Source organism: Echeneis naucrates, chromosome 21 (genome assembly GCF_900963305.1).
Source record: "Echeneis naucrates chromosome 21, fEcheNa1.1, whole genome shotgun sequence".
Classification (NCBI taxonomy): domain Eukaryota; kingdom Metazoa; phylum Chordata; class Actinopteri; order Carangiformes; family Echeneidae; genus Echeneis; species Echeneis naucrates.
This window is the reverse complement of record NC_042531.1, coordinates 3,559,265-3,586,660: the sequence shown is the minus strand read 5'-3', so window position 1 is coordinate 3,586,660 and position 27,396 is coordinate 3,559,265. Positions and strand designations below refer to the sequence as shown.

At 43.6% G+C, this 27,396-nt stretch overlaps 1 protein-coding gene across 1 annotated transcript; it reads left to right on the top strand.

The window, feature by feature from the left end:
* The first annotated feature begins 1,442 nt into the window (after positions 1-1,442).
* On the top strand, positions 1,443-27,396 carry zmym2 (zinc finger, MYM-type 2). The gene is made up of 24 exons (XM_029530270.1): positions 1,443-1,511; positions 7,994-8,689; positions 9,043-9,211; positions 11,503-11,657; positions 12,093-12,241; positions 12,478-12,640; positions 13,832-14,044; positions 15,779-15,929; positions 16,084-16,199; positions 16,883-17,008; positions 17,419-17,569; positions 17,859-18,031; positions 18,125-18,316; positions 18,738-18,867; positions 19,384-19,505; positions 19,666-19,797; positions 20,292-20,448; positions 22,115-22,242; positions 22,326-22,515; positions 22,666-22,838; positions 24,114-24,228; positions 24,909-25,165; positions 25,659-25,786; positions 26,513-27,396. The coding sequence occupies exons 2-24, from the start codon at positions 8,009-8,011 to the stop codon at positions 26,733-26,735; spliced, it is 4,194 nt and encodes a 1,397-aa protein (XP_029386130.1). The 5' UTR covers positions 1,443-1,511; positions 7,994-8,008; the 3' UTR covers positions 26,736-27,396.

Sequence of the window (27,396 nt, the reverse complement as noted above, 5' to 3'; positions counted from 1 at the left end):
CGCCATATTAATGACGTGACCATCGGTTCGTTGGAAACGTTGGATGGAAAGCCTCGCCGACTTCCTCTTTGGACTCGAACCCGGCCTGTCGTGGCCACTCAGAGTGATTTAACCGCACTTGGTGATGCTTTGGGTCCGATTTCACCCATGCATAAGAAACTTGTGTTGTTGCTGAGGTGTGCACGGTGTTTTCCTAATATTCTCCTGTGATTATTAGTCACTTCTGTCCCTCCCCAGCTCCCCCCCGATTGATTTCTCCTGCCTATGTCTGGATGAAATTACGTGAGGAAACCCGATGTTGCATCGACAGAGCTGAGAACATGAACTCTCTCAACTCGGATCCTGGTTCCTGATTGGACCCGAGCTGCGGACTTTGAGTGCAGCCAGTTTTAGCCCCTCAACCGGCACTAACACCCCCGGTGATCCAAACTGTGTCATTTCCTCTCTGAACCGGAGTCAGTTTACACCGGAGCCGTAAAACGTGTCGGTGATCTTAAATCAGCTTAATGGAGCATTTTAATTGCCAGCCATGCTGCCGCTGATTGCTCCTCCTGCGCATGCGCGAGTAAAAAAAGGAAAAGAAATTAAGAAATACGAATGGATGTCTTCAGAGAGGAGGAAAAGGAGTGAGCGCTCACTCCAACTCCATTTTTTAACACAATCAGCTGAACTTTCATGAAATGGGGATTAAAGTGCCATACCTGGAGTTTTATTCAGTATGTTGTTGTGTTTGTGGTCATTCTTCATCCAGCTGGGATCGTGCATGTTAGAATTGACATTTTATACATTTTGTAAAATTACATTTTACAAAATTTTGCTTGACTAATGAATGTCAACACAGCAAACAAAGCCATAATAATGCAAATGTTCCTGGAAATGTCGTCATTGCTGTTCCTCAAGATCTCGTCAGCATGTTGTGCAATAATAATTTTCTTAGAGAATATCACATTGGGTGAGGGCGGGTTACGTCCAGGAGAGGTCACCAGGCCATCACAGGGCCAACACACAAAGACCAACAACCACACACACTCAGACCTACAAACAGTTTAGATCCACCAGTTAATCTAGTGCATGTCTAATGCATGTCTTTGTACAGTGGGATTAAACCCCTCCAAGAATGGGGAGACCATGCAAACTCTGCACAGGACCAGGATCAGAAACAGAAAAACTTTAGTAATCCTTACAGCACTCCAGCCAAATAGACAATAAAACAATACGTACAGACTTGTAAATTACTTTTTTGATTTTAATGAATACATTTAAAACAGGATTCATCACAGAGTGTACCTAGTAAACGGACAACCCATCAGCCTGTGTGCTGAACATCTGTTCTTTCTCTCTCTACGGGTGGAGTGAGACTTCTTTTCGACGGACGATCTTCGGGGCCGAAAGTGGAAAAGTTCTACGTTGTGCGCATGCGCTCCCCGGGATTAATGTCAAGGCACAAAAGTGGCGCTACACCGATCCGAGCTGTCCTCCGGTAAGAGCGGCCCCCGGTGAGAGCGGCCCCGGTAAGAGCGGCCCCCGCTCGGCCTTTTATCTTCCACTTCTGCGCCTAATTCAGACAAACTTTCGGGAACTTGTGCGGGGCGTCCGGCGGACCCCCGGGGACTCCCCCCCCCAGAGGTCCCACCGGGACGAGCAGACACGTTTAGGGAGCACGAAGCAGTTGATCCGGGCAGATTTGGGTGTAGCGCCCCGCTCCGGAGCTCCGGAGCTCCGACCGCCGCTGCCGCCGCCGCCTCTCGGCTCCGGTATTGTTCCGTTGGCTCCCTAATGGCGGACGGCAGGCAGTGCTGTTTTCCGCTGGGGAAGGAGGAGGAGGAGGAGGAGGAGGAGGAGGAGGTGGGGGGAGAGGAGGAGAAGGAGACGGAGGAGGAGAGAGGAGGGGGGGGGGGGGGGGTGTATCTGTGTGTGAGTGTGTTTGGGGGGGTTACAGCCGGTTCTGGGTCAGTGTGTCTCCCCGCTTTAAACAGCCCGGTTCGGGGGTCGGTCGGTTCGAGCCCCCCGTTGTTTACCACCGCATGACACCGACGATGAAGGCGGTTCATGTGATACGTGACGCCGGGGCGCCCCCTGCGGCGGCCGGGGACTTCTGCCGCTGATTGCGCCAGGGTGGACTCCGCGCAGGGGTAACTTTCCAATTAATAGCCCCGGAGTCTCAGGTATCAGGAAACCCGCTTTTCTGTGGCCAAATCCGGATTCAGGTGGAGCTGCTGTGGTTGTTTTATGTGTGTTTAAAACCTGGAGGGGGGGCAGCGCTGTAGTGATCATGGTCATAATAATAATAAAGCCCCACGCTGCCAGACGTTACGGAGGGGTTGTTATTGGTTTGCCCCCCTGCCTGTTTTTTTTTTTTTTAAACCCCATCTTGGTGCTCAATAAGTTGTGGTCATTTGTAACAATGGCGCAGTCTGTGTCTGCTCTCCTCCCCTCGATCCGCCGCTAATCCAATGGCTGTTTGCGCCAGGAAGGGCCGGGGTGGGAACGGAGCAGCCTGAACCACGTTTCTCCTGGATCCCAACTTGGAAACCAAGCTTACCCTCTCATTTACCCCTCAGGGGGTAATTGTTTGTGGAAGAGTTGCGCAGCTCAGGTAGTGCTGGTTTCTGTATTATTATTATTATTATTATTATTATTATTATAATTTCAGTCCTTGATTTAAAGTTTTTGGACCTGCTCCCCCTCCCTCTCTCCCTCCCTCCCTGCTCCTCCTCCTCCCTCCTCCCAAAATAAAAGCCAAGTTTGTTGGAAGGAGGGAAGCTCGGATTTAGGATCAGGTCGAGGGGGAGATATCCGGGTGCACGGACCGGATCCGGCGCTGTGGTGGTCCTCTAGCTTCCAGCTCAGCTGTTCCTAATCAAGGGCACGACCAGGGGGACTCCGGCGGCCCCTCGGAGCCGGTACAGCCCGTCCTTGTGTGCTGATTTTCGAGCAGATCAGAGTGCAGCTCAGAATAGTCCGGGTTTAGTTTTCAGCTGCCAGGTAGCCGGATTGGACTATATTTTAGCCCATCAGCTGTCTTTTTTTTTTTTTTTTTTAGGAGGGGGTGCTCTGCTCTGATGGCTGCGCATTACGCATCACTTCTTAGTGACATAAGCCTTATATAATGATCTCAGGCCGTTTGATACGAATAAGCTATTAGTCGGCTGATATCTGCGCAACTGGCGCAAACAGCTGCACGTCTCCACCTGCAGGAGGAGGAGGAGGAGGATGATGTCAACCTGGCTTCATGCGCAAACTGATGGTGTTGGACAGGTAGAGGTGCACCTAATGTGAGGTGATGATGTGGCTGAGGCAGGTCTGGCGCAGGCGCGGTGTTTTTTTTTTTTTTGTTTGTTTTTTTCTGTTTTTTTTTTTTTTATGGTGGTGGTTTAGCAGCCTTGTCTGTTGAGGGGCTTTTGTTCGACCCACCTCTCCGTCCACCTGGTGTTGACGTTGGGAGCAAGGTTGCCTGTCAGAGCTCATTAAATGCCGGATCCTCGTTTCCCTCTCATCCACGTGAATGCAGCTTGGCTCGTAGCTCTGCATTGCAGTCTGAACTGAGTCTAGACCAAGCTATTTTTTCCCCCTCAGAGCACCAATGAGTTGCTTTGCACATAGATTCCCTCTGTTGGTGTGTTATCAGGCAAAAGGACTGTGATGCATTTATTTTTCTTGCAACAGCTCAGCTCAGTTTAACCTTTTGAGGAGTGTTTGCACATGGAGAAAGGTGCCTTTGGGTCCCCCTCCCCATTATTGTGGCATCAGTGAGGCTCATGGCCGCTCGCAGATGTTTCACTTGAAACACATGTGATCTGTAGACATCTGGGTGTATCATATCTCATATCTAAAATGGGCAGACTACACACTGAGTCACCGACTCTGGTTTGGAATCCCATCCTGTTTTTTAACAGTGGAGAACATTTTATTGATCTTGAATGTCATGCTGTTTGGACTATTGCTTCCTGTCACATGGTCACCATGGGCAGCTCTTCCTCTTCCAGCTTCAGTGTTTTACACACTGAACAATCAGCAAACACGTTGTTTACAGTTCTGGTACAGCGTCCTGCCTGGGTTTGTGGAAGTCAATGTGAAGGACTGCATCCAGCAAGACAAGACTCTGATATTTCACATCAAATTACTGTGCTACATTTCTGAACAAAACATGATAGTTTGTATTTATTCTAAAAGGCAAAATGCAGAACATTAGCGTCTCTTCCTTTTTTAATGTCATTTTAAACCTGGATCTTGAGAGCTGAGCTGCAGTGATGAGTCAGTCGCTGATTTGCAGCTACTCTGACAGTCAAGTAGTTTTTAAAAATGTAGACAAATACAACAATGATTTTGTGGCTCCAGTTTCCTAGATATTAGGCTCTGATGTTTAACTGAATATCTTTGGGGATTGGATGAATTGGTTGGTTGGGTGAGGATGAGACCTTGTTGTTGATTGTGATACTTTTTTGTGACACTTTATAGACAAACTAATATAGAGAGCAAATAATAAACCAGATTGGCTATTGCGACTCTATTTAACAGGGAGATAAAGTTTTTCTATTAATGTGGTTTAATGAGCCAATATTAGTAAAGGAACATGTTTGCTCTGTTCCAATGGTCAGTAATAGTGGTCTGTACACAACATGCAGTGTTTAGTTTAATACAATCACCACAGCGTGGCAATCTGAATGTATGCTCCTGGTCCAAGTGTCTTTTTGCCATTTAGAAGAGTTAAATGATTATTTGAATTTTGGTGAGTCAGTTAGAGACGCTGACTCAACTTGATATTTGCCGTTTGGGTTTTTAATTTGTGGTTTTGCAGAGCAAATATCTCTTTCAGTCAGCGGGATCACGTCATTTAATAGCTTGGGCTGTTTTGCATATTTGTTGTTAAGGCGCTTCTTATTGAAATGATTATGTACCAAAAGCTGTCACTAAACCTTTAGTTATATTTTTAATGCTCCTTTCGGTTTAAATCAATACTTTTACATCTGCTTGTGTTTGTTAACAATTAATATCTTAGAAACATGGCCTATTTTGTTCAGCTAAAACAAAGCTAAAGGCCAAAATAGGCCTTTAGATAGCCAATGTTTTGTCCAGTGTTATTGAAGCATTTTACATTATACTTGGCCTTAATGCAGGACTATCCCGTCGGGTTTGAGGATTTTATTTAGCCACATGTGTTGAGTAAATGTCAGCTCCACACCTTTTTGAAAGTAGGCCGTAAAAAGATCCTAGGGGGTCTGCTGTTTATATTTGAAGCAAACTATCGGAAGAAAAATGCAATTTTAAGGTGAGGTTTTGGAACTTCACATCGAGGAAAATGGAGCAAGATGAGATTTAAGTTATGCCTGGCTTTAGATATTCAAGATTTAAAAGACAACTTTAACGGCATGAGATGCTCGTAAGAAATAATCTGCGGTCATAGAAAGATGTGTCCCACTTAGTAACCATATGATGTTTCATTGAGCCCTGTGGGGAGGTCAGTCCCATCTGATGCATGGCTAGTCATTTCAGGGATGGGAATCCAGCACTGGGCGAAAAGGAAGTCTGTGCAGGAGATGGACCTGCTGACCAACACGCCGTCTGTTTGAAATTACCTAAAAATGTCACTAAAATTTGTCTTCAATTTTCATAAAATACAGCACAACAACAAACCTAGTCAACATGTCTCCCTCCCTGGTACCACCATCAAAGTACGACTTTAATTAGATGCACCACACCACACATTACTAGGACCAAAATGGTGGCCACAGCCTTGTCACGGCAGTGACCTGGCTTCCTCTGTAGTGTAGACTGAGCTGCTGTGTGTGGCTGCTGTAGTTCTAAAGGCTGTATTCAGGTGCTTTCAGGCTCTTCCTGTTCTAGGTGCCTGTTAGGTTGAAGTGCGTGTAGCTACAAAGATCAGTCTCTGCACAGAAGTGTGTCTGTGGGTTTCTATCTGTTTGTGTGTGTGTGTTTCTGTGCTGCAGCTGTCAGCGGTGATGTGATGGGTGGCTTACACCATCATTGCTGTGTAACTTGAAAAGGAGATTTTGACAGAAACAGATCAACATAGGAAATGCAGACGTGCCCAAAAGTGCTTTTATATTATTCAATTCTGAATCCGGCACCAAATCAGCCGAGCACATTATCCAGTGTCTTCAGTCTTCTCTTGATTCACAGGTTCTTAAAAAGCACACATTAGATAATATTGTTAAAAATGTTTACATTGAGGGCATCTGCAGGTCCTAAGTTTTGTTTTTAGCGGTATTAAAGAGTCTGAAATACAATTTACAAATGTCCTAAATATCGACTTAACCATTCATCCATCTATTTTCTGCATCTTCTCCAGGTCATTTAGGATAATTAATGGTATCATTACACATTGCCGTTGCATACAGCTGTGATATACCTCCATAAATTCACACACTATGGGTTTTTTAATCATCCCAACTGCTTTTCATTAATGTCCTTCAGATTTGTTGAGGAAGTCGGGATTGAATTGTATTTAACAAAAAAAAAAAGGTCTTCAAAAGACTCGCGTCGTATTCGGTGAAATCTGCAGAAACTCTTGACAGTGAGCTCTGCACATATGACGCCGAATAGCTGTTTATGAATTCTCTATGAGTGATGTCTAAATCATCTGAATATTGTCAGCCAACTCATCAGCACCCAGATGTAGAGCACAGAGAACAAGTCCCTGTGGTGGTGGGCCTTACCGTCACCACAGCAACCAAGGTGTAGCTTCACTGGTTGCTGGGGGCAACTAGATAGAAGCTGTATGGAGCATCACGCAGGGAAAGGAGCAGGGAGGGATGGAGGGAACTGAAAGACAGCAGGTGAGAGGAGGAGGAGGAGATTTCTGGGTAGTTTAAGGAGGTGCAGTGAACAGAGAGTGAGAGGACGAGAGGAAGAGATGTGAGGAGGAGGAGGAGGAGCAAAGTTGTCCCCGTTGCTGGGCAGTACTTGATAGTCTACATTCAGCCAAGGAGACATCGCCTCTACTGTTGCTTCTGCTGAGCCTTGGCTTAGGGATTTCCATGAGGATGTGGAGTATTCTGCTCGGGGTGGTTTGGAAGAAAGACCAAGAAGCAATGGCCTCCACCTGGCATATTATAATGCCACTGTTCCTTTGTATACACTGACGCTTTATTAATGCTGTAAATCTACTATTATTTTAATACTAACTCTGCCCAACTGCCACCATAGAGGGAATTATTTTAAAGGAGAATTGTGTTTCTTTGTTTTCATCCCACCAGTCTATTAATATTTATAATACCACTCCTGTTTCTGACTGATCAGATCATTCACTCAGTCTGGTCCTGGTCTATAATACAAAAGCAGGTTTGACTAATTCATGTCAAAAATGATCGTGAATATAAAGTTTAATCACACACTGCATCAGTGTTACACTTCTGCATTTAATAAGACTTCACCTGTAAATTAATCATATTTGAGCTGTTGAATTGATCAATTCTTGATCTAATCACGGAGCCCGTTGAGTTCCTCTTCTCTCTGAAGAGGCTGGAAATCGACTTTATGTCCTGCTCTTTCTGGAGGGGTGTGATTCACTTTTGAGGGAATCCTTCCGTTGTCCACCCTTTTATTTTTTGTTCCACCAGCTGTTTTCTCTATCTTGGTAGCCCATCGAGCTCATTGTAAGTTCAGTTTCTCTTAAAAATCTAGTTTGAGTGGCCCTCAGTGACCCAAGCGAAGCACTACAGCAGAAGTCTAACGTCTAACTTGTTAGAACCAGTCGGTTCAGAGTTTCAGCTTCTCCTTAGACAGCAGACTAGAGGTATTATAGGTATTAGGTCACCTGGTTTTTTTGCGTATAATCAAAAATCAGCCGGAGAAGATGGACATAGAATAGCTGGAAGCTAAAACAGCAGGGTCCCCACCTGTCAGGACGAGACTGGGGGGTGTCTCATGAGATACCTGAGCTATGAGTGCAGCTGCTGGACGGCAGCAAAACCAATCAGTGGCCCTTGCTTTACTTAATTATTTCCTAATTGGCTTTTGTTTGTGTTGGCAGGTGGTTGCCTTAGCGATGGACGGGGAGTCAGAACCAAACCCTGCCGTAGCAGACGAGGCAGGGGAGCAGGAGGAGCCCATGGATGCCACTCCCTCCCCTGAGCAACAGGCCATGCCCCCAACAGAGGAGGCTGGGGAGGCAGTTTCCATGGTAACCGAAGATGGAGCCACAAAGGAGGGCAGCACAGAGGACAATGACGATGATGTGGTTCTGGTAGGGGAGGAGGCCCCCCAGTCATCTGCCACAGCCCTTTGCGAAGACACGCCCAACACAGACTGCATAGAGCTCGATGCTGCTGTGGCAACTGTAGACATGTCTTCTGCAGCACTGCCTTGCAAGACCTCCACTCCTCCTGCGTCTTCCACTGGAACCACAGTAGAAGCACCTCCAAACACAGCAGCAGAGCCTATTGTCATTGATGACGAGGAGGACTCTGAGCAGAAAGACACTTTGTCCTCCTCACCAGCGCCCCCCGGAGGCTCTTCCATGTCACATTCGCCAGGTGCACTCAGCAGCACCGAGCCCGACTCAGAGATCAGGATCGCTAGCGTCACCACGTTGGGCTCCGGTAGCCAAAAAGGGAGCTCCGCTGTTTCTGCAGTAAGTACTTCGCCACATCCCGTGGATGACCAGGCAGACATGAACCTGATGATAACCTCGGTGACATCGTTGCAGGAAGGAGCGGCGGCTGTCACAGTGGTGAGAATCAACAGAGCAGATTTTATTTTCATTCAGTCTTCTGATTTAATATGTCAGGCAGTGTGAACTAAGAAGTAAGTCATTTCAAGGGGCGGCGGTTCATCTGATGTTTCCTGCTGGCAAACATTGGTGAAACCAGGTGCTCTCTTTGGCATGGCAGGTTGATTCTTGGCAAAGAATGTCTCATATCATAGTAATGATACTGAAGAGGGCTGATGGTTTCATGCCAGTGTTTATTTATACAAGATGCCCTGGTTGCACTTCTTAGTTAAATGCGGTTGAATTCACTTAGTTATTACCTGCTTTTCTAATTAATGTGAAAACCTAACCTAAACAACTTGTGTGTCCAGGCAGGTGAAGGCCAGAGAGAGGAAAATGGTCTGCAGATAAGTAACGCATTCAGCCTGAATCCCGACACCCCATCTGCTCGACCCACAGCTTCCTTCAATCCGGGGCGGGGCTCAGGCCCCATGGGCCAGCTGGTACAGAACGGAGACACGGGGACACACAACAGAGCAGGTAATGAACGTAGCGTCAAGAAGAAATTCAAGCTGGCATGTTCTTACACCAGGTTAAACGTTACAATTCTGATCAAATAGAATTACTACATTTGGCTTTGGCTACTCTGTTGTGTGTGCAGACTAACAAACTACATGTGTCCCCCACCGGAGCTGGCAAGTCTGCCTATTTGCCCTCACTCTTTGCCTCCTGTGCTGTTTGAGAACCTTTTTTTTCTGTCAAAGTCATCAGCTCTGTGCTTAATTTGCCACCTCATTTGGAATTATGAGCCAAATTATTGCAAAACCCACACCGACCCTGCAAAGCTCAGCACCAATGTGCTGTTGCTATAAGTCAACTGCATTCCCCATTACGGCTCGTGCGTGTGCGCGTGTGTGTGTGTATATGTATATGTATATATAAACACACGTGTCAGCCAGTCAATATTAGTCAGACTCTGTTGGTCATTAAATGAACTATTTCATCTTTGGCCTTGAAAACCCTCAGACCTCATGAAATGGTTGTGGCTGTCTAACAACATTATCCAAGCAAGAGGCCAGCTCTCTTTATTCAGAACAATAGATTAACAGCATGGTAGAAGTTTTCAGGTCGACTTTACACATTGTGAAAACACAAATCCGCTCAGTCATTCAAATGCACCACCATCCTGGGGAAAAAACAGTTTAACCTGGATCAGCCACCACAATGCAATACGTCATCTGCCAAAGCTGGCCAATCAAATATGTTACATGTAATACAGATTTCTGTGTAAAATGCAGAGCGTGTTTGAGCTGTTTACCCTGCGCCTGTTGCGATGCAGGCTAAAATGATTTCTGCTGTGATCATTCTCCAGAGTTATAAAATCTCCCCTGGTATTATGAAACATGGTTCAGTGTTTATATAGTGAGTTAAGCCTCAAAAATATTTGATCTGCTCCTCTGTCTTTAGCTTTGTTAGATGGTTGTGTCTTTGTGTTTTTCTGTGTCAAGCTTGGTGCTACAGCTGCACTGTAAAACTGGAAATCTTTGCCACTCTTGAGTCTCATATACAGGATTTGTGTACAGTATGTGCAATGCATGCTTGTTTACAACTACGTCCATAATTATTCAACCTAAAGTTAATCAGAATAATAAATAATGAAGATGGGTCTAAAGAAATGTCTGTCCTCTCCCTTGTTATTGTTTATCTTTAATGTTAAAACACTCCTAATTGTAGCTAATAGCTTCAATCAGCAGCACTGCAGACCTCTGTAAATTGTGCATATAGGGCTTTAATAGTTCCCAAGTGGACCATCAGCAACTTTCTGATTTAAAAGTGTGGCAGCCCTGAGCCTCCATAGAAACACTGGCATTAAAGTGTCTGATTTGATGAAGTGGGATGCTGGGACTGAGACAGTTTAATGTTTGTGTCTGGCCGCACACAGGCTCCAGATGGTGCTGTTGACTGCTCTGGTACCTTTTTCATAAACAGGCTTCTGAAGGATTCTTGTCTTTAAAGTCAGTGCTTCAGTCACATTCAAGCTTTTTGCTGCAGACATCTTATCCAGCCTTGCAACCGCAAAAATAGCAATCCACGATTTGGCTCGAGATGCAACAAGTGTGAAGCTGTGTTACTTCGGGCCAGATGGATTGGTGGTGTTAATAGTAACTGTGATGCTACGTCCTGGTTGTCAGTTTTACCAGGATTGTGAAACAGTCAAGCTGCTCTGTTAATTCAGCAGCCTGTGGCCTAATGGCACGTACCGCATACCTGCCATGTCTTTGGTTGGGCTTTCATACTTTCTGCAGTTCCTCCCTTAATTAGCATTATTTCTTTGATGTTTTTGGCTTTTATTGAACGTGTGATGGAGAAGCAAACAGAAAATAAAGGTTGTCGTGAGAGATTCAGCACATTTCTGTAATGAAGGAGCTGTGCAGTGAAATAAGTTAATATTTGACATCTGTATTTTTTGGACTATCTCATTCTATCCATACAGGAAGTCTTTGGAATTCTCTCTGACTCAGGCACAGTGGTTGTTGGTGTTGGACATTAAAGGCTGACTCATATTTGCTGTTTCAATTTTGCCGAAGTATGAAGCGATCCCTCTACTGAAACAAAGGGGAGAGCCCTAAACTTTGCTCCCTGAAAACCCTGGAGGACCTTCAAAGATGAGGAAGGTGGTGAAAAGGGAGAATTGAAACAAGGCTTAATTCTCTCTCTGACAAACTGAGTGGTCCTGATTCCTGTACAGCCACTGCTTTAACTTTACTCTCAGAAAATGAAAAACATGTAGTACAGACAGCCATTAACATTGTTTCTTTCCTTCCCTCCAGACTCGTGGATCTCCCAGTCAGCTTCGGTCCCCCGCAATCAAAAACAGACCGGGGTGGACTCGCCCTCACCAGCCACCTCAATGCCCAAACCTCCAGGCCAGTCTTCCTCATCTACTTCCTCCTCAGGCTCTCAGCCACAGCCCAGGACAGTCAAGGTGATCCACTCTGTCCTCTGTAGTTCAAGATATATAAGAAATACAGAGATAAACAGAAAAAATGGACATTTGATTTTATTTTAAAACGTAAATCCAGAGTTCAGTTATCCAAGCCTCTTTTACATCTGTGCATCCATCTTCATATGAAACATGTGGTGGCAATCTGGTTAATTGAAAGTGCCTCATGTGCTTAATTTGAAAGTGTATGTGCAGAAAAATATCCACCACACTGGGACCAGACTGCAGCAGATTCAGGAGTAATGCTGCCGTTCTGGCATATAAAAATTTAAAAAGTTTTACATGAAAAAATGTTCCTGCAGGGCTTGCACAGAAGGATAGACCGAGTGGCTGATAATGGTGGAAGCTCATGGATTACTCGCTGCTATTGTAAAACTCCCCTGCAGTTAAACCTTTGTTTGTGTTTGTCCACTCCAGGTGACCTGTGCAAACTGTAAAAAGCCTCTGAAGAAAGGCCAAACGGCTTACCAGCGCAAAGGCTCCACACACTTGTTCTGCTCCACCACCTGTCTCTCTGCCTTCTCACACAAACCTGCCCCCAAGAAGAGCTGCACTATGTGCAAAAAGTGAGTCTTGCTCTGAATTTAGGATCGTTCCGGATGAGGTACAGTCAGCTGTAGTGGGGTGGGAACAAGAAACCAAACCTGTGGTTCAGGGTCCAGTGTTTCGAGTTAAGCTTCTGTTCCATTTATTGATTGACTTTTACCGTAACTTGAATTTTATCCTTAACATCTCTCAAAAACACAAGGATGTTGATGCTGATCTGTCTCTATCGTGCCTGAGCTGTATTTGTGTTTTTCAGGGACATCACAAACATGAAGGGTACCATTGTGGCCCAGGTGGACTGCAGTGAGTCTTTTCAGGAGTTCTGCAGCACAGGCTGCCTAGGCGCATATGAGAACAAGCAAAACCCACCCAAATCGGGCCTCAAAACCAAATGTACCGTCTGTGGAAAGCTCACAGAGGTGAGTCCGTCGGATGCACAGAACAGCACCCAAACGTGTCCTCTCTGCTCCTGACAATCAAATGAATCATTGAGTAGTAACAGGGGAAAAAGTAAACGTGTGGAGGGAAACAAACAAGGTCAAGGGGCAATAATGGCATCCTCTGGTTTACCAGTGAAGTTACTCCTATGCATTTTAATTCAATCTGGATGTATCTAATACTCTGACTCCTTCTGGATGCAAGCAGCAATACCACCACTTTTCACTATAATAGAGATGCAGAAGGTCTTGGAGATGCTAACAAGGCTGTACAGTCTCAGTCCTGTTAGCTTCATTTCTCTTCATCATTTTTAATCATAGTCTTAGATTCTTTTCCTCCTCCTGTCATTCCATATTCATCATTCATTCAATAATTTCTCGCCCTTCATCTGCCTTCATTGTTCTCTTGTATACCTTCCCTGCCTTTTTTCCCCCTTCCTCCATCCTTCCATTTCATGATGGCTTCTCAGATCTAATTCTTAGCAGACCTTCAGCTCAGTCTCCATAGCCAACACATACAAAAGCAGTTGTCTCAAAAAACTGGAGTAGTTCCTCCCACCTCACAATGAAGGATCAGTTAGTGCTGGTGATTGTTGTGTAACACACATGATGGGCTATGGGTGCATTTTGTAAATTAACTAATGCTTTAGCTACTTGTGGACGGGGCACATTTTTTGTGGTATTTTCTAGCATGTTTTTGCATAGCTAACCAGTGCTGCTGTCACCTAGCAACCACAACTGTCTGCATTTGTGACATCTCAAAATAGTATGCATTATTTATGTCTCCCATCTTGTTTTGATTTGCATATAAAAGCAACAGCAGCATCCCCTATAAACTATGCAAATATTATTTACAAAGGAAATCACATTGACACCGGCCTTTCCTATAGCTTCTTTTGACCTCAGCTCACAGCATGTTCTGCTTTGTATGGGTGACAATCTTCGCCATTTTTCACAGACATGTTGTGCAGTGAAAGACCTTCAGTGGTATTATGGGGTTTAATTTGAAGACTTGAGCTAGATTGATTGATTTTGCACATCTTTGACAGCTTTGAGGAGCGAATTAGTCTGCAGCAGGGCAGAAAAGGACAGAATTTGCTAAAATTAAGTGAAACAAAGTGTGATGGAAGATTAGTTTATCAGGCGCCTCTGCATTTTCTTTTCTGCCTACAGATCCGACACGAGGTTAGCTTTAAGACTGTGACCCACAAGATCTGCAGCGATGCATGTTTCAACGTTTACCGCAGGGCCAACGGGTTGATCATGAACTGCTGCGAACAGTGTGGCGACTACCTGCCCAGCCGAGCATCAGCCAACCATTTTCTGTTGGTCGATGGCCAACAAAAACGATTCTGCTGCCAGAACTGCATCAGGGAATACAAGCAGGTACTGTAGGCCCAACCACAGGCTGCAGGCGTGGACCTTTTAGCCCTGATTGGTGCCCATATGGTTAGATTTAAATTATGTCATTCAACCATACCCCTTTAAAACTGAAGCTCAGCCTTGACAGTCAAAGCTGTAAAAGTTTCATTTATGTTAATGTAACTGTGGTGCCCCTTCCTCTTCCTCACAGATAGGAAACTGACCCCACGCCAATTAAAATGTAAATACAAAGAAATTATTAATCAGCCGACCTAAAACATAAAAGAAAACATGCACACTAATGAGCATGGTAACAAATACACAAGTGAGAAAACAAAATTCATGTGCAAATGATGAAGACTGTCATTCAGAAAAGAAAAAATCAGATGTGGTTTGTTTTGAAACGAGAAGAGAAATGCAGATCACAGAAACATTCAGATGAGATAATTAGTGTTTGTGAACATGTTAATCAATGATATGCAACCAGATTATTAATTCCACTGTAAACAAAATGGTTAGCTATTCATGTCTCGTGCAGAGAGACAGACAATCTCATGGTCAAATTAACGACCAGAACAGGAGCCAATATATTTTCTGGATGTCTATCCATGTTTTATACAGATGTATGTGCTTTGCGCCAAATTGCTATTCCCTTGTTTCAGTCGGACTCAGAAGTGATAAAATTTAGGTGGATCTGGAAAACATAATCTGAGGCATGCAACTGTGTGGTAGTGATTTTTTTTTTTTTTTTTTTTTTTTTTAATGTCACTTGCAGGACAGCTAATGGAGTTACAGACTTCAACAGCCAGTGTTACTGTTTGACCTGCCTGTTGTGTAGATGCAACAGGACTGTCCAGATGATGATAGGCAGGATCTAATGAGACGTGAGCCACTAACCTCAGCTCCACCTGTAATGTCACTAATGTGGAGGATGCAGTGCAGATCAGTGCTCAGCACACACCTGGATCTCTTAACCTGAGCTGAATATGTTACAACTAAACTCTGTTGCTAAGCGATAGACATTAGAGATCTGAATTGGCTTTGTTGCCAAGCAACAGCATCTTATTGGACATTTTTTCGATTAAGACCATAATAGTACTAAAGCCATTGGGTCAGTCTTATTTCATAGCTGTAAGATTTGAACTCAAGGTTGGTTGATGTGTTAAACCGAGCTGCTTCTTAGGCATCATGAGCCGTAATGATCCAACCTGTAGAAACTCTGTCATTTAGTTTGAATGATCAGGGGCTTGTGGACTATTGTTCCCGAACCCCATTTAGATTTCTTGGTTTTGCTATATCTGGCCAACTCCTTTGTCTACAACTCGAAAAGATGAAACTGAAAAAGAATAATTTGTCGCAGGAGGAGAAGCATTCAAAACTGATTAGTTTGACACACCGAGGGAAAATTACCACATTTTCCACTCAGACATTGTTTCATCTCCCTCATTAGAAAAATTAGGATTAAATAAATAATAACAGAGGAAGTCAGATATTATATTACATATTAAATGTACATTTAACTAAGTAATGCAGTAATACATTTTCACAGCTGCTGCTGTTTGTTGCTGTGGAAACAGACAAGGACAGAGTATAATCTAGATGCTTTTGGGGTGTGAGAAGTCGTGAGAAAACATTTCTGCCATTTATTCCAGTAATGCTCATCTCACAAAAGTCTGGTCAGTTAAAGACAAAAACTGCTAATGCAGCAGACCTATTAAAATGCTACCTTGGTCTGATTTTTCTCTCACTCTGTTGCAGGCCCACAGTAAACTTGCAAGTTGCCTGACTTGTAAAACGCTGATCAAGACGGGCGAGGTGCTCCACAGCCTTGGAGCGGGCGGCACCATGGGCTCCTACTGCTCCGTCAACTGCATGAACAAGGGCAAGCTGGCGTCAACGTCCTTCATCAGTGAGTAACCAAACTACAGCAAACAGTCGTAACTGGAAGAAAGCTCTTACTAAACTTTAAATGCACAAGTTACGCAACAGGAAAAAAGACATGTATAATAAATGCATTTCTGTGTTATGTGTTTTAATGTTTAATTTCTGATGTCCGTGTGCAGATACAGAGCCCACGTGTCACTTCTGTAAGAGAAATTCATTACCGCAGTACCAGGCCACGCTGCCAGAGGGAAACATCCTCAACTTCTGCAGCTCACAATGTGTTACCAAGTTCCAGGTGGGGGACTCTCCTGTCATTTTCAAATCAGAAGACACAATAAGAAAGAAAAGTAATTAATCAGCTAAGAAATTAACTGGTCACAATAATGGGCATTACATCATCATCATCATCATCTCCCTCAGTTATACTGGATAGGTCTTTGACATGCTCGAATGAAACTGCTGCTGTGAGGACTGAAAAAAAACGTTCTCCCAGATCTCTCACAATGGAGGATTCAAACTAGACTCAAAATGTGACGTTAACTCCCAGTCTCTACATGTTAGCCAGGACACAAAAGGTTGTTGCACCCAGAAGTAACAATTCAGGCAAAAAAATAAATCCCAGATTAACTGTTAACATGATCATCTTCATAAAAACAGCAGTTCAAAGCATGAACCAAGTCAGATTCCCTCAGTGGAGTCTGTGACCTGATTAGTATTTTAGCACAATTTTGCATTCATTTCCATATTAATGAGAGAACTGGTTTTCTTTTAACTGCCATAAGTCTAATATGGTGTTGGGGTTCCTATAATACCATTCATGTGCGAAGCAGGTTTGAGGGCATAGATGCTTAATTAGCTTCATTAATTAACTTCCTAGTACAGCCATGCCGTGCATTTTAATATGTCACAATACTTCATGTTGACTTGTACTCATTTGTTTTAATTTTTTCACTATGATTTATTTCTTTTTCCCTTCAGAATGCTACTCTTCAAACAGCCACCAACGGGCAGACGGCTCTTTCTAATACAAACAACACCGTTCAGCTCAAATGTAACTACTGTCGAGGAGCTTTTAGTTTGAAGCCTGAAACTCTGGACTGGGAGGTGAGACTTTCTCTCTTTTTTGGTGGGGGTGCGGGGGAGGGGGGGGGTCATACAGAGACCACAAACAGTCAGTGTCTTCCACTCTACAACATGCTCTACAACAGTAACTGGTACTGTGACAGGTCTACCTCAGAGCTGAGAGGATTAGTCGATCCACGGATTACTTTTTTGATGAAGTAATTTGTGAAAAAGTCAATATTTGCTGGTTTTCTTACACTTTGGGTGCTAAAGGGCATTTGGATTGTTAAAAAACAAAGCAAAAAACATATCCACTTGTGCTCTATGGAGTTGTTATGGGTGGTGTTTGTTATTTAAATTGTGAGACAGGTCTTTCAGTGTCCAGAGGTCAGGTGGACATGTTTCCCTCTGGAGTGGCTACAGTACATTCATTCCTGTGTGTCTGTCTCCAGGACAAAGTCTACCAGTTCTGTAGTAAGACGTGTTGTGAGGACTACAAGAAGCTCCACTGCATTGTGACGTTTTGTGAGTACTGCCAAGAGGAGAAGACGCTACACGAGACGGTCAAGTTCTCCGGGGTCAAGAGACCTTTCTGCAGTGAAGGTACTCCTCGTCCGTCCTGTGCTCTCCTCTGTAGGACACTTGATAAATCTGACTAATTTTTGTAATTAGGCAGAGAAGCTTGTGTCGATAGCTTTCCAAAGCTTTTCGGTTTCTAATTGTGCCTTCAATCGTTACGCTTTGTACACATAGTTCTCTTTATTTTGTATATTGAGGGTCTTATTACCAGGATTTGAATTTGTTGTTTTGCAGCCACTTCGCAGTTTATTTAACTTCTTTCCTCTGCCTTTGCTATTCAATTCTTTTTCTTTCTGTCTGTTGTCCTCTCCAGGCTGTAAGCTATTATATAAGCAGGACTTCATCAAGCGGTTAGGTCTGAAGTGTGTCAGCTGTAACCATTGCAGCCAGCTGTGTAAGAGAGGTGTGACACGGCAGCTCGGCGGCATGACACGGGACTTCTGCAGCGAGACGTGTTCCAAGAAATTTCACGACTGGTACTACAAGGTCTGATCACACTTTTTGAAGTTTGCCACGCAGTGTTGAAAGAAGTGTGTTGTGATTTTCTTTTTTCTAAAAATGTCTCTCTGTGGTCACCAGGCAGCGCGGTGCGACTGCTGTAAGGTGCAGGGTAACCTGACGGAGTCTGTGATGTGGAGAGCAGAGATGAAGCATTTCTGTGATCAGGAGTGTCTCCTGAAGTTCTACTGCCAGCAGAACGAGCCCATCATGGTCACACAGAAAGGCCCTGAAAACACCACGCTGGGTACTCTGGGTACACTGATTATGTTTGTGTCTTTGTGACTGAAAATTCTTTTTAGTGGCCAATTATGAGGGGGAAAAAATATTTGTAATACTTTATGCGTTACTTAAATTTCTTCATGAGATAAAGAAGTGATAGTTCATCTTTATCTTTGCAGGGTTTGAAGTCCAAGGGGCCAAGCTTGGGGTAAGCATGAATGTGGAATAGTTTGCTGAAATTGTTTGTCTCCTCAGCATCTGTTGTAAAGATGTAACTAACCTAAACAATAGTTTTGACGTCAAATTTATATTTCCACCAGGCAGATATAGTCCTTTTACAGCAATGTCATGATTTGTTGTTTTTTTTAAATCGACCATTTAGTTACTGATCTCTTTTAACTCTACTTATAATACAGAGCCTTTGTAAGCGCAGTGCGTTTCTTCTTCTTTGACGTTGCAGCTCGTGAACCAGGGTACAGTGGCGTACGCAGGCGGAGGTTTGATGCGAGACGTCAAGAACAAGGCAGTGCTCTGCAAGCCGCTTACCCTGACCAAGGCTACCTACTGCAAACCACACATGCAGAGCAAACTCTTACAGACAGGTAAACACAGCAATTTCTGTCAAAGAGACATGTGGACGTGTGGTTTAAAGAAGAGGGGCAGACCATGGTGTGGGAGACATTTTTTATATATATATATATATATATATCATTTGCAATTTCTCATGAAAGTTCAATGCCAGTACATCCAGGAAACATAAATTGAAATCTGACTACATGAACAACTTCAAGAGGGTACAACTTGTTAATTGTTAGTTTGATAACTGGATCTAAAATGCTACAGTGCAGAACTTCCTCTTCTAACAAACAGCTTCAGGATCTTCCTCCTTCTCTCTTCCTAAGAGAGAACTAACCCTGATTTGTGTTTGTCCAATGTCCAATGTGATTAACTGTGAATGAAAGTTGTTTGAAACTGATCTGAATATTATTGGCCTTGCCTCACAGTTGTGCGGAAGTTGGCAAACATCTTGCTGTTAGCTCCTTTAAATAATTACTTTATGACCCATCAGTCCCAACTAGTCTGTAATATTATAATAATATTATACTGCATATCCACAGATGTAGATGATGGTGTGAAGAGGGAGTATGTTCCTGTTCCAATACCTGTGCCTGTCTTCATCCCCATGCCCATGAATATGTATTCCCAGGTCACTCCCACTCCAGTCTCCCTACCTGTACCGGTAAGACCTCTTGTTATTTATGTATTATCCATGTTAAAAAGCCCTTAACTGCTGTAGTGTCACTGTGTAACTTTGATATGTTAAATATTTCTAGGAAAGGATAGTCACTCTGAAGTTGTCTCATTACTAAACAAAAAGGTTTGTCTTTTGTTGTGTCCAGGTTCCTGTGCCTGTGTTTCTGCCCACCACCCTGCAGGGGGCAGAACAGATCGTCCAGACTCTCGATGAACTAAAAACCAAGGTGCCCTCTGACCCCCTGGAGGCCGACCTGCTGTCCATGGCCGAGATGATCGCAGAGGGCCACAAACAAGGTACCATCGTGCAAGTTTGTTTGTTCCCCCCCCCCCCCCATGTATGACTGAAGTATATAAAGTAGGATGCAAAAAGGAGAGAATTAAATTAGATTAAATCTACAGCCAAAAATGACACTAGGGCCTTCCCTGGCTGTGTGTTTCAGACGTGAAACAGGTGAAGAGGGAACATGGAAGGGAGGAGTCCTCAGCAAACAGCACCTTTGTGAAAGAGGAGGAGGAGGAAGAGGAGGAAGAGGTGAGGGAGGAGGGGAGGAAGGAGGAGGAGGAGGATGAGAGGAGGAAGGAGGAGGAGGACGACGACGAGGAGGGGAGGGAGGAGAAGGAGAAGGAGAAGAAAGAGGAGGAAGAGGACGGGATTAACGAGAAGGAGGAGGGGATTAACGAGAAGGAGGAGGGGAAGGAGGACGAGGAGGAGGAGGGGGAGAAGAAGGAGAAGGACGAGGAGGAGGGGGAGAAGAAGGAGAAGGACGAGGAGGAGGGGGAGGAGAAGGAGAAGGAGAAGGAGAAGGAGGTGGAGAAGAAGGAGAAGGACGAGGAGGAGGAGGAGAAGAAGGAGAAGGACGAGGAGGAGGGGGAGGAGAAGGAGAAGTACGAGCCCGACCTGGATCTGGAGGCAGACTTCCCCCAAGGTAAACTCTCATTGTATGTGTAACTGTTGGCGCTAAGTTGAGATCAATAATGTTAAAGCCACGTAATGAAAAGTGTTCATCTCATCTTTCTCTACTGAATTTTAATAATAAGGACGAACATGAGTCTAATCAGCCGTGCAGTAACTGAATAAAAACATAATACATTATATTATTTTGGCATTCAAAGCTTTCCGAGCATATTAGGCTGTTTCTCAAGTGTCTGGGTTACTTTAGTCTCAGGTAATAGGCAGTATCTCTGAAATTTTAGATTCAAAACATCACAGTTATTTGAGGTAAAGATAAACTCTGAAATTCAAATCATTCAATTTGTCTCCAACTCCAATTCTGACATTGCCACACTGGGTTTAACAAAGCAACTCTTATGTAACAACATCTGACTGCAGGATTTTAATGTCTCAGTACAGTAATTGAGATTAAAATTCCTGCCTCTGGTTATTTCTGGACTTGCTGTCATCTCCCCATCAGTGCAGAGAGCTTTAGGTTTGGCATGCGGTCCAGAAGAGGAGTGTGAAGTCATTATCCAGGCCAGGAATATGATGATTTTTACATTTTTAGTCTTAGTAATTTTTTACACTGGCCAGTTATAGCACACTTAAGCTGCTCTTGGCCTTGCTGTGCTGTGATCAGATGTACCTCGGCTGTGAACTGGTCCGTGATATTATGGCATGTCTTGGGAGCAAAGTCAGAACCTGAAGAGCTCCGTCACAAACTAAGCTGTGTGCTTCCCTATAATTAGAAAGGCATTCTCAATATTTTATATATATCTCTTACTCTGTGAAATCTCTGTGGCTTGGTTTTTGAATACCATGTTTTTATTCTTTCTATTGATGGAAGAAAGATTAAAACCAAGTGCTTAAATACAGAGTTCAAGAGGTGTCCAATCTTAGAAATGGTGGCTTTGAATACTTAAAATAAACTGGATTAATAACATCATAAAGAGGATTTGTTACCTCATGAGTTAATGGTAGTCACAGTTGTGAATTTAGAGGGTTTTTTGTTTTTTTTGTTTTTTTTTTTGGCCCCAGTAAAAAAGGAAACCACTTTTTCACCACAGCTGAATTGTTCCAGCTCTTGTTGCAGTTTAGTTTGTTTTTGTTTGTTTGTTTTTTTTACGGTAGACACGAACGGTTCATTTGGTTAGCATGTAAAGCTGTATAGTATGCATACAGAAGGGAAATACAAAGTGCTGGACATTTTGTATTGAAGACAGAAAAAGAATCTAGTGGGTTTGGGTTAGAATACTATACTTAGGGTTAGTTACTACACTTTAATAGAATGGAAAAATCTGAGTCATAAACAGGAAGGTCTATGTCATGATATGTATTTAAGGTTCAGTCATGGGTTTTTATTTTAGTCCAACTCATGTCATTAACTGTCTACTGTCCATGAGCCAGGGGGTCATCCCACTCTGTTTTCTATTCAGTTACAAATAATCAGTTTTCTGCACTAATTTTCTAAATGTCATGTACATGAAACCCTTCTGTCCATAAAAGGGAGGAGACGGCTGCCTGAAATAAATGTAATGACAGGCTTTGTATCCGCACAAGAATAACGAAGAACTCATTTCCTGTGTTCACTGAATTTACTTTTTCTCCTTTTAGACAAATAAGAAGTTAATCCAACAGATAATGTTTCCTCTTCTCAGCCTCGGACGCCGCTCCGGTCCTGGAGGGGATGGAAGACGATGACATGGGCTTTTCTCTCCCTCCAGTCCTGGCAGAGGAGAAGGAAGAGAAGGAGGAGTCGGTGCCTCGACCTCAGCCCAGAAGACAAGTATGTGCACGTACAAACACACATGCACATGCAACAATTAATTAGTTTGTATTGAACAACAGTAACTGGTGTTTGCGTTGCAGGGGAATAAGAGGCAGGCAGTGGAGGAGGGCTCAGATTCAACCTCGTCATCTTCCTCCCATCCAGCAGGTGGATACTTAGAGGGCCGATCGCTTCCCCTCAAAGCTCGATATGGCATCAATGCCTGGAAGCGCTGGGCACTGTCCCCTGACCAATCAGATGACACCAAAGTAAAAGATGGCTCCACACCAGGTGAGCTCAACCTGATGACAAATTTACTGTCTAGGTTCAGCTGCTACTGTGCGTGTGCGTGTGTGTGTGTGTGTGTGTGTGTGGGGCTTGGCTGAAAATTGTCGATGAAATGTATAGATTTGAAAAGATGCAGGATGTGTTCGCTAACAGCTGCTGGCGCCTCTTCCCTCCTCTGTGCAGCTCGGTCTAAAAGTAACCTGCTGTCGCTGAGTCCGGAGGAGCTGAACGTGGCTCTGTCCCGGTTTGTCAGGGAGGTGTGTCGGCCCAGTGGGGAGCGCTACTCTCCAGACAGTATCCTGTACCTCTGTCTGGGGATCCAGCAGGTTGGTACCATTCTATCTCACAGAAGACGTTCAGAGGAATTTTAAATTTATCAGCAGTGGACAGCCGTCATCTTTGCTTGTGTGAAGCATGAGGAAGAGACTTGAAAGGTTGATCTGAGTTTTTGTCCTAAATCCACATTACCTGCTGATTCTATAAAACAATGAGAAAGTACAGACGAACCAAACGAGTGTGCTGCTGATGGACACTTTTCTCCAAAAATTAAATGAAAATGAATGCTAAAATAATTGAAGCCTGTCCCTGAAAATGCTTTAAAGTTTGACTCACACCAGACTTTACCTTAATCAATCATTTCCTTTTTCTACAAAATTGAATGTCTTGTTGTTTTTTAGACATCACCTAAACAGCAAACATGGATTTCATTCTGAAAAGAATTAAAATATTATAATCAATAATTTTCAATAGTTTTTCTCCCCCTTTAAGCTGAGAAGTATCAACACTGAGGAGCAAGAGTCTCTTTACTTTAAAATCAAAAGAATTAGAGGTTACAGACCTGACCTCTAATTCCCTGGTCCAAGAAATATTACATTAAAAAACTAAAAAAAAAAAAAAAGTTAAGCAAGCACCAAGAACATCAGACATTACCTGTAATGTTAGATGTAGGTTTGTTGAAATAATAATTTTATATTGGATGTTATTATTTGACAAACTAAATAAAATCATCAATTCTCAAATAACCCAAGACTCTTTAATTTAAAATGTAAAATTACAAACGTTAACATATAAAAACTTCTTTGACTTTCTGATTTGTTCCATTGAAATCCCACCTCTTTGGGGGTAGGAACCAAAGTTCAGACTGCGAGTTTCCAGTAGGGCAGACATTGCTGGTGCACGGTCTTTCCCTCTGCTTTCATGTGAGCAGCAGCATGGCTTCAGAGTGGAGCACAAGATTGTCTGACGCCTTCTGGAGTTTTATATTTCTGGCAGAAAAGTGTAAGACTGATTTATCTGTTTATGGGGAATAACAATATAAATAGTTTGAGTTATGGAAAGAATAATTGTGTATTTAGTCTTGAACACTTAATGTGCCCCTTCTGGGCCTGCCATGCTTCTCTCCCTTTGTTCTCTAAGTTAGGAAATATGTGTGGAACCTCTTTGTTCTGTTTTTGTGTCCGGTGATTATAACTTTTTGCTGTTCACATCCTGAAACCAGTGATGATCATTTAAATATGAGGACACTAAGATTTTGGATTCGGTGAACAATGGCAGTAAATTGGGTTTTTCTCAAGTCTTCTTTTTGTTTATTTCTTTTAAAGCATCTTCGTTCCAAAGGCCGGAAGGATGACCTGTTTAGTGACTCGTGTTACCAGCAGTTTGGAGAAGAGCTGAACAAAGTCCTGAAGGACTGGCAGCCCAGCGTGCTTCCTGATGGTGAGTTGAATCAGACACAGTTTGTTTTCTCCACCTATAGACCATTGACTACACGTTAAATAATCATATAGTCAACCAATGATACCTGAGCATCTATATTACAGAAACAACCTATTAAAGACATAAAATTCAGAGGTGAAATTAGATCTGCACTTGGTTTTCATAGCTGCATCAGGAAGGTCATTACGAAGAGATGGAGTTGGGAAAGAAAATCATCCACTGGCGCGTGTGCTTGCTGGCACCAGCTGGTGATACGGCGCCGTTAAATGACCCTTAATGTTGCTCTTTATAATGAGCAGTGTCCGGTGATTATAACTTCTTTGCTGTTCACATCCTGACTTCTTGTGATTGCACTGTAATGGAATATGAGGACACTGCAGCAGCACAAACAGTCTCCTGTTGAAAATATTTTCCCCAACTGATTTCATTTGACCCTTGTTCAGAATTTCCTAAAATTGAACTGGTGCTGAATACTGGATTATTTCCAAGAAAAGGGTTTTGCCGATTGAAAAAGGACAGAGGGAATGTGTTGGTTTCTACCTGCTCATTAAATCAGGAAAGAAAAAACTTCTCAAAGTGGAGAAATATTTCACAAACAGCCAGAGTATACATAGAAATAAGCTTGAGTTGATTCGGTACGGCGTATATTTCAGTGCGGTTGCTCTTGCTGTGCTCTCCAGGCTCTCTGTGGGGTCGGGTGGAGGAGCAGAGTTTGTGGAGCAGTCGGCACCTCGGGGAGCAGAGTCCCGCCGCTCTGCTGCGTTCGCTGGTTTACCTGAACACCAAATACTTTGGCCTGCGCACCGTGGAGCAGCACCTCCGCCTCTCCTTCGCCAACGTCTACGGCCCCGACACCATCCATCCTGTAACCAAGGAGACCACCGTCTGCATCCGCGTGCCTTCCATCTCTCAGGATCACCATGGTGAGAGCGGTGATGTTGACGAGCTGCCTATGCTGACAAATCCAAAGTCACACAAGCTGTAAAATTGATCATATCCTGACGCACAGTGTTTGGGGAGTATTCATATCCTCGGACATTTCTCATTTTCTTATGTTGCACCCTTATGACCTTTTATTAAAGGAAAATTTAGATGCTGATAAGTTGAGGGGTTTTTATTGTTGTGCAGACTTCAATCATCAGTCATAAAAATGTCTGATTCATTCACTTTACCCTATGTGGATCCTGAAATCTGAGAGCCCACACTTTAATCTCCGAGTCGTGGTTTCATTTCGGATCTAATGTATTTAAGTACGGAATCATTATTCTGCTGGGAACTCTGAGTATCTCCTTTTTATCTGCAGCTGTTAATCTCAATGAGAAGTGGAAGATTATGTACATGTCATATTCAAGCTTTTAACCTCAGACACATGATCTTTAAAATATTAAACTTATCTTCTTTCTGTTCCCTCAGTGCAAACAGAGTCTAAGAAGAGAAAACGTAAATTGGAGGAGGGGGATCAGGACTACGAACCAGACGATGAGGCAGGAGGCTCCACCGTACGCTGCCCAGTTAAGAAGCACGAGTGTCGGCTATACGAGCTCTACCGATCGAAGTGGTGGGTTTAATGTCTCTACCGCTGCTTATGTGAAACACTCAGTTCAACCAAGTGCTTTCACCTGTACAGCTTTTGATAATGCACTTGAAGGTCTTATCAGGAATCCATCTGATTCGTTTTGATTGTGAGAAAGTCAAATATGAAAACATGTTAATTATGGTTTTCCAGTCATTAAAGTGAAATCTAAAGTTATTCAGTATGTCAAACAAAAGCAAAATGTCCAAACGCTTGTCAAGCTGAAACGAGTGTTTGACCTATTTTTAGCTGCCAGAAGCTAATGTGAAGTCTTAATGGTGTTTATTTATACAAGTTGTATTTTCTCTAAGTCCTGTGATTATAACTCTTTGCTGTTCACATCCTGAGCCGCAGTGCTGAATTCTAAAAGATGAGGACTTGATATAAAACAAAACATCAAAAATAATCAGTATAATTTCAGATGAACAGAATAACTCACCCCCCCCCCCCCCATTTTCTCTTTTTTCCACGTTTCACCTTTGTCTTCTCTTCCTCCATATTCAATCTTCTAATTTATTTTATGGTCTCTTGTTGATTCTGTTCTTCTCTTATCCCTTTTTATTTTTTTATCTTTCTTTCCATCATGTTTTACCTCCTGACTTTATTCCTTGTCCTTTTTATGGGCTTACTTTTCTGTTTCATCCGTCTCTCTCCTCACTTCACTGTTCCTCCTCTCTTTGTTGTGCCCTCCGCCCCATCTCCTCCCTCCAGCCCAACGTTGTTGCAGGAACGTCTAGACATCTTCTATGTTCAGCCGGATCCGGCCTGCAGCCCCGATGACCCGCTGTGGTTCAGCTCCACTCCTCTAGAACGGCAGCTCCTGGAGAGCCTCCTCACCAGAGTCCTCCTGGTCAGAGACATTTACACAGACAAAGGACACCTGGAGGAAGACGAGGAGGAAGAGGACTGCGGGGGAGCAGCAGGGGGAGAGTAGCAGTCGCTTGGACTTGTGTTCGTAGAGCCTGAACAGTCAGCACAGGAGGAGGAAGAGGAGGTTAGCTAGTAGTTTGTGCGCTCCTCCCCTGTTTTAAAGTCTGGTCCTCCTTACCCTCCGAACTGCTGTTTCCTCCTGGAGAGGGACATCCGTAACAGAGGTAGATGATGATGATGATGATGATGATGGAGGTGGTGGTGAAGAGCAGCCCTAACTTGTACTTCTGCTATCAGTCACAGGAGGACGACGAGGTAACGAAGTTACAGGGTAGATTTCTTTCCCTCCAGTCACAAAACAGAGGAGGAGGAACAGGCACAAATGTCTCCTGATGTAAGGAACAAATATGAAATGGGAATATGAGAAAGGGGATAAATGAGTCATACAAAGTTAAATCAGGTAGAAGACTGTATCAACGGTTCACCGCGATATTTTTTAAAAGCAAGTACCCGCTGTTGTCCACCACCATCCATTCTGAGGACGCTGCTTGTTTGACGTACTCAAACAAGCAGCTCAATGATATTTAAGCTTTCAGCAACACAAAATCGTGCTTTAACAAAAGTTTTCAGCAGCCACAAGGCGCCTACAGAGAGGCAACAGGCAGATACATAGGCCCAGGGACAGCAAGCCACGGAGTTATCCTCTCTCACTCCACAGCGTCCTG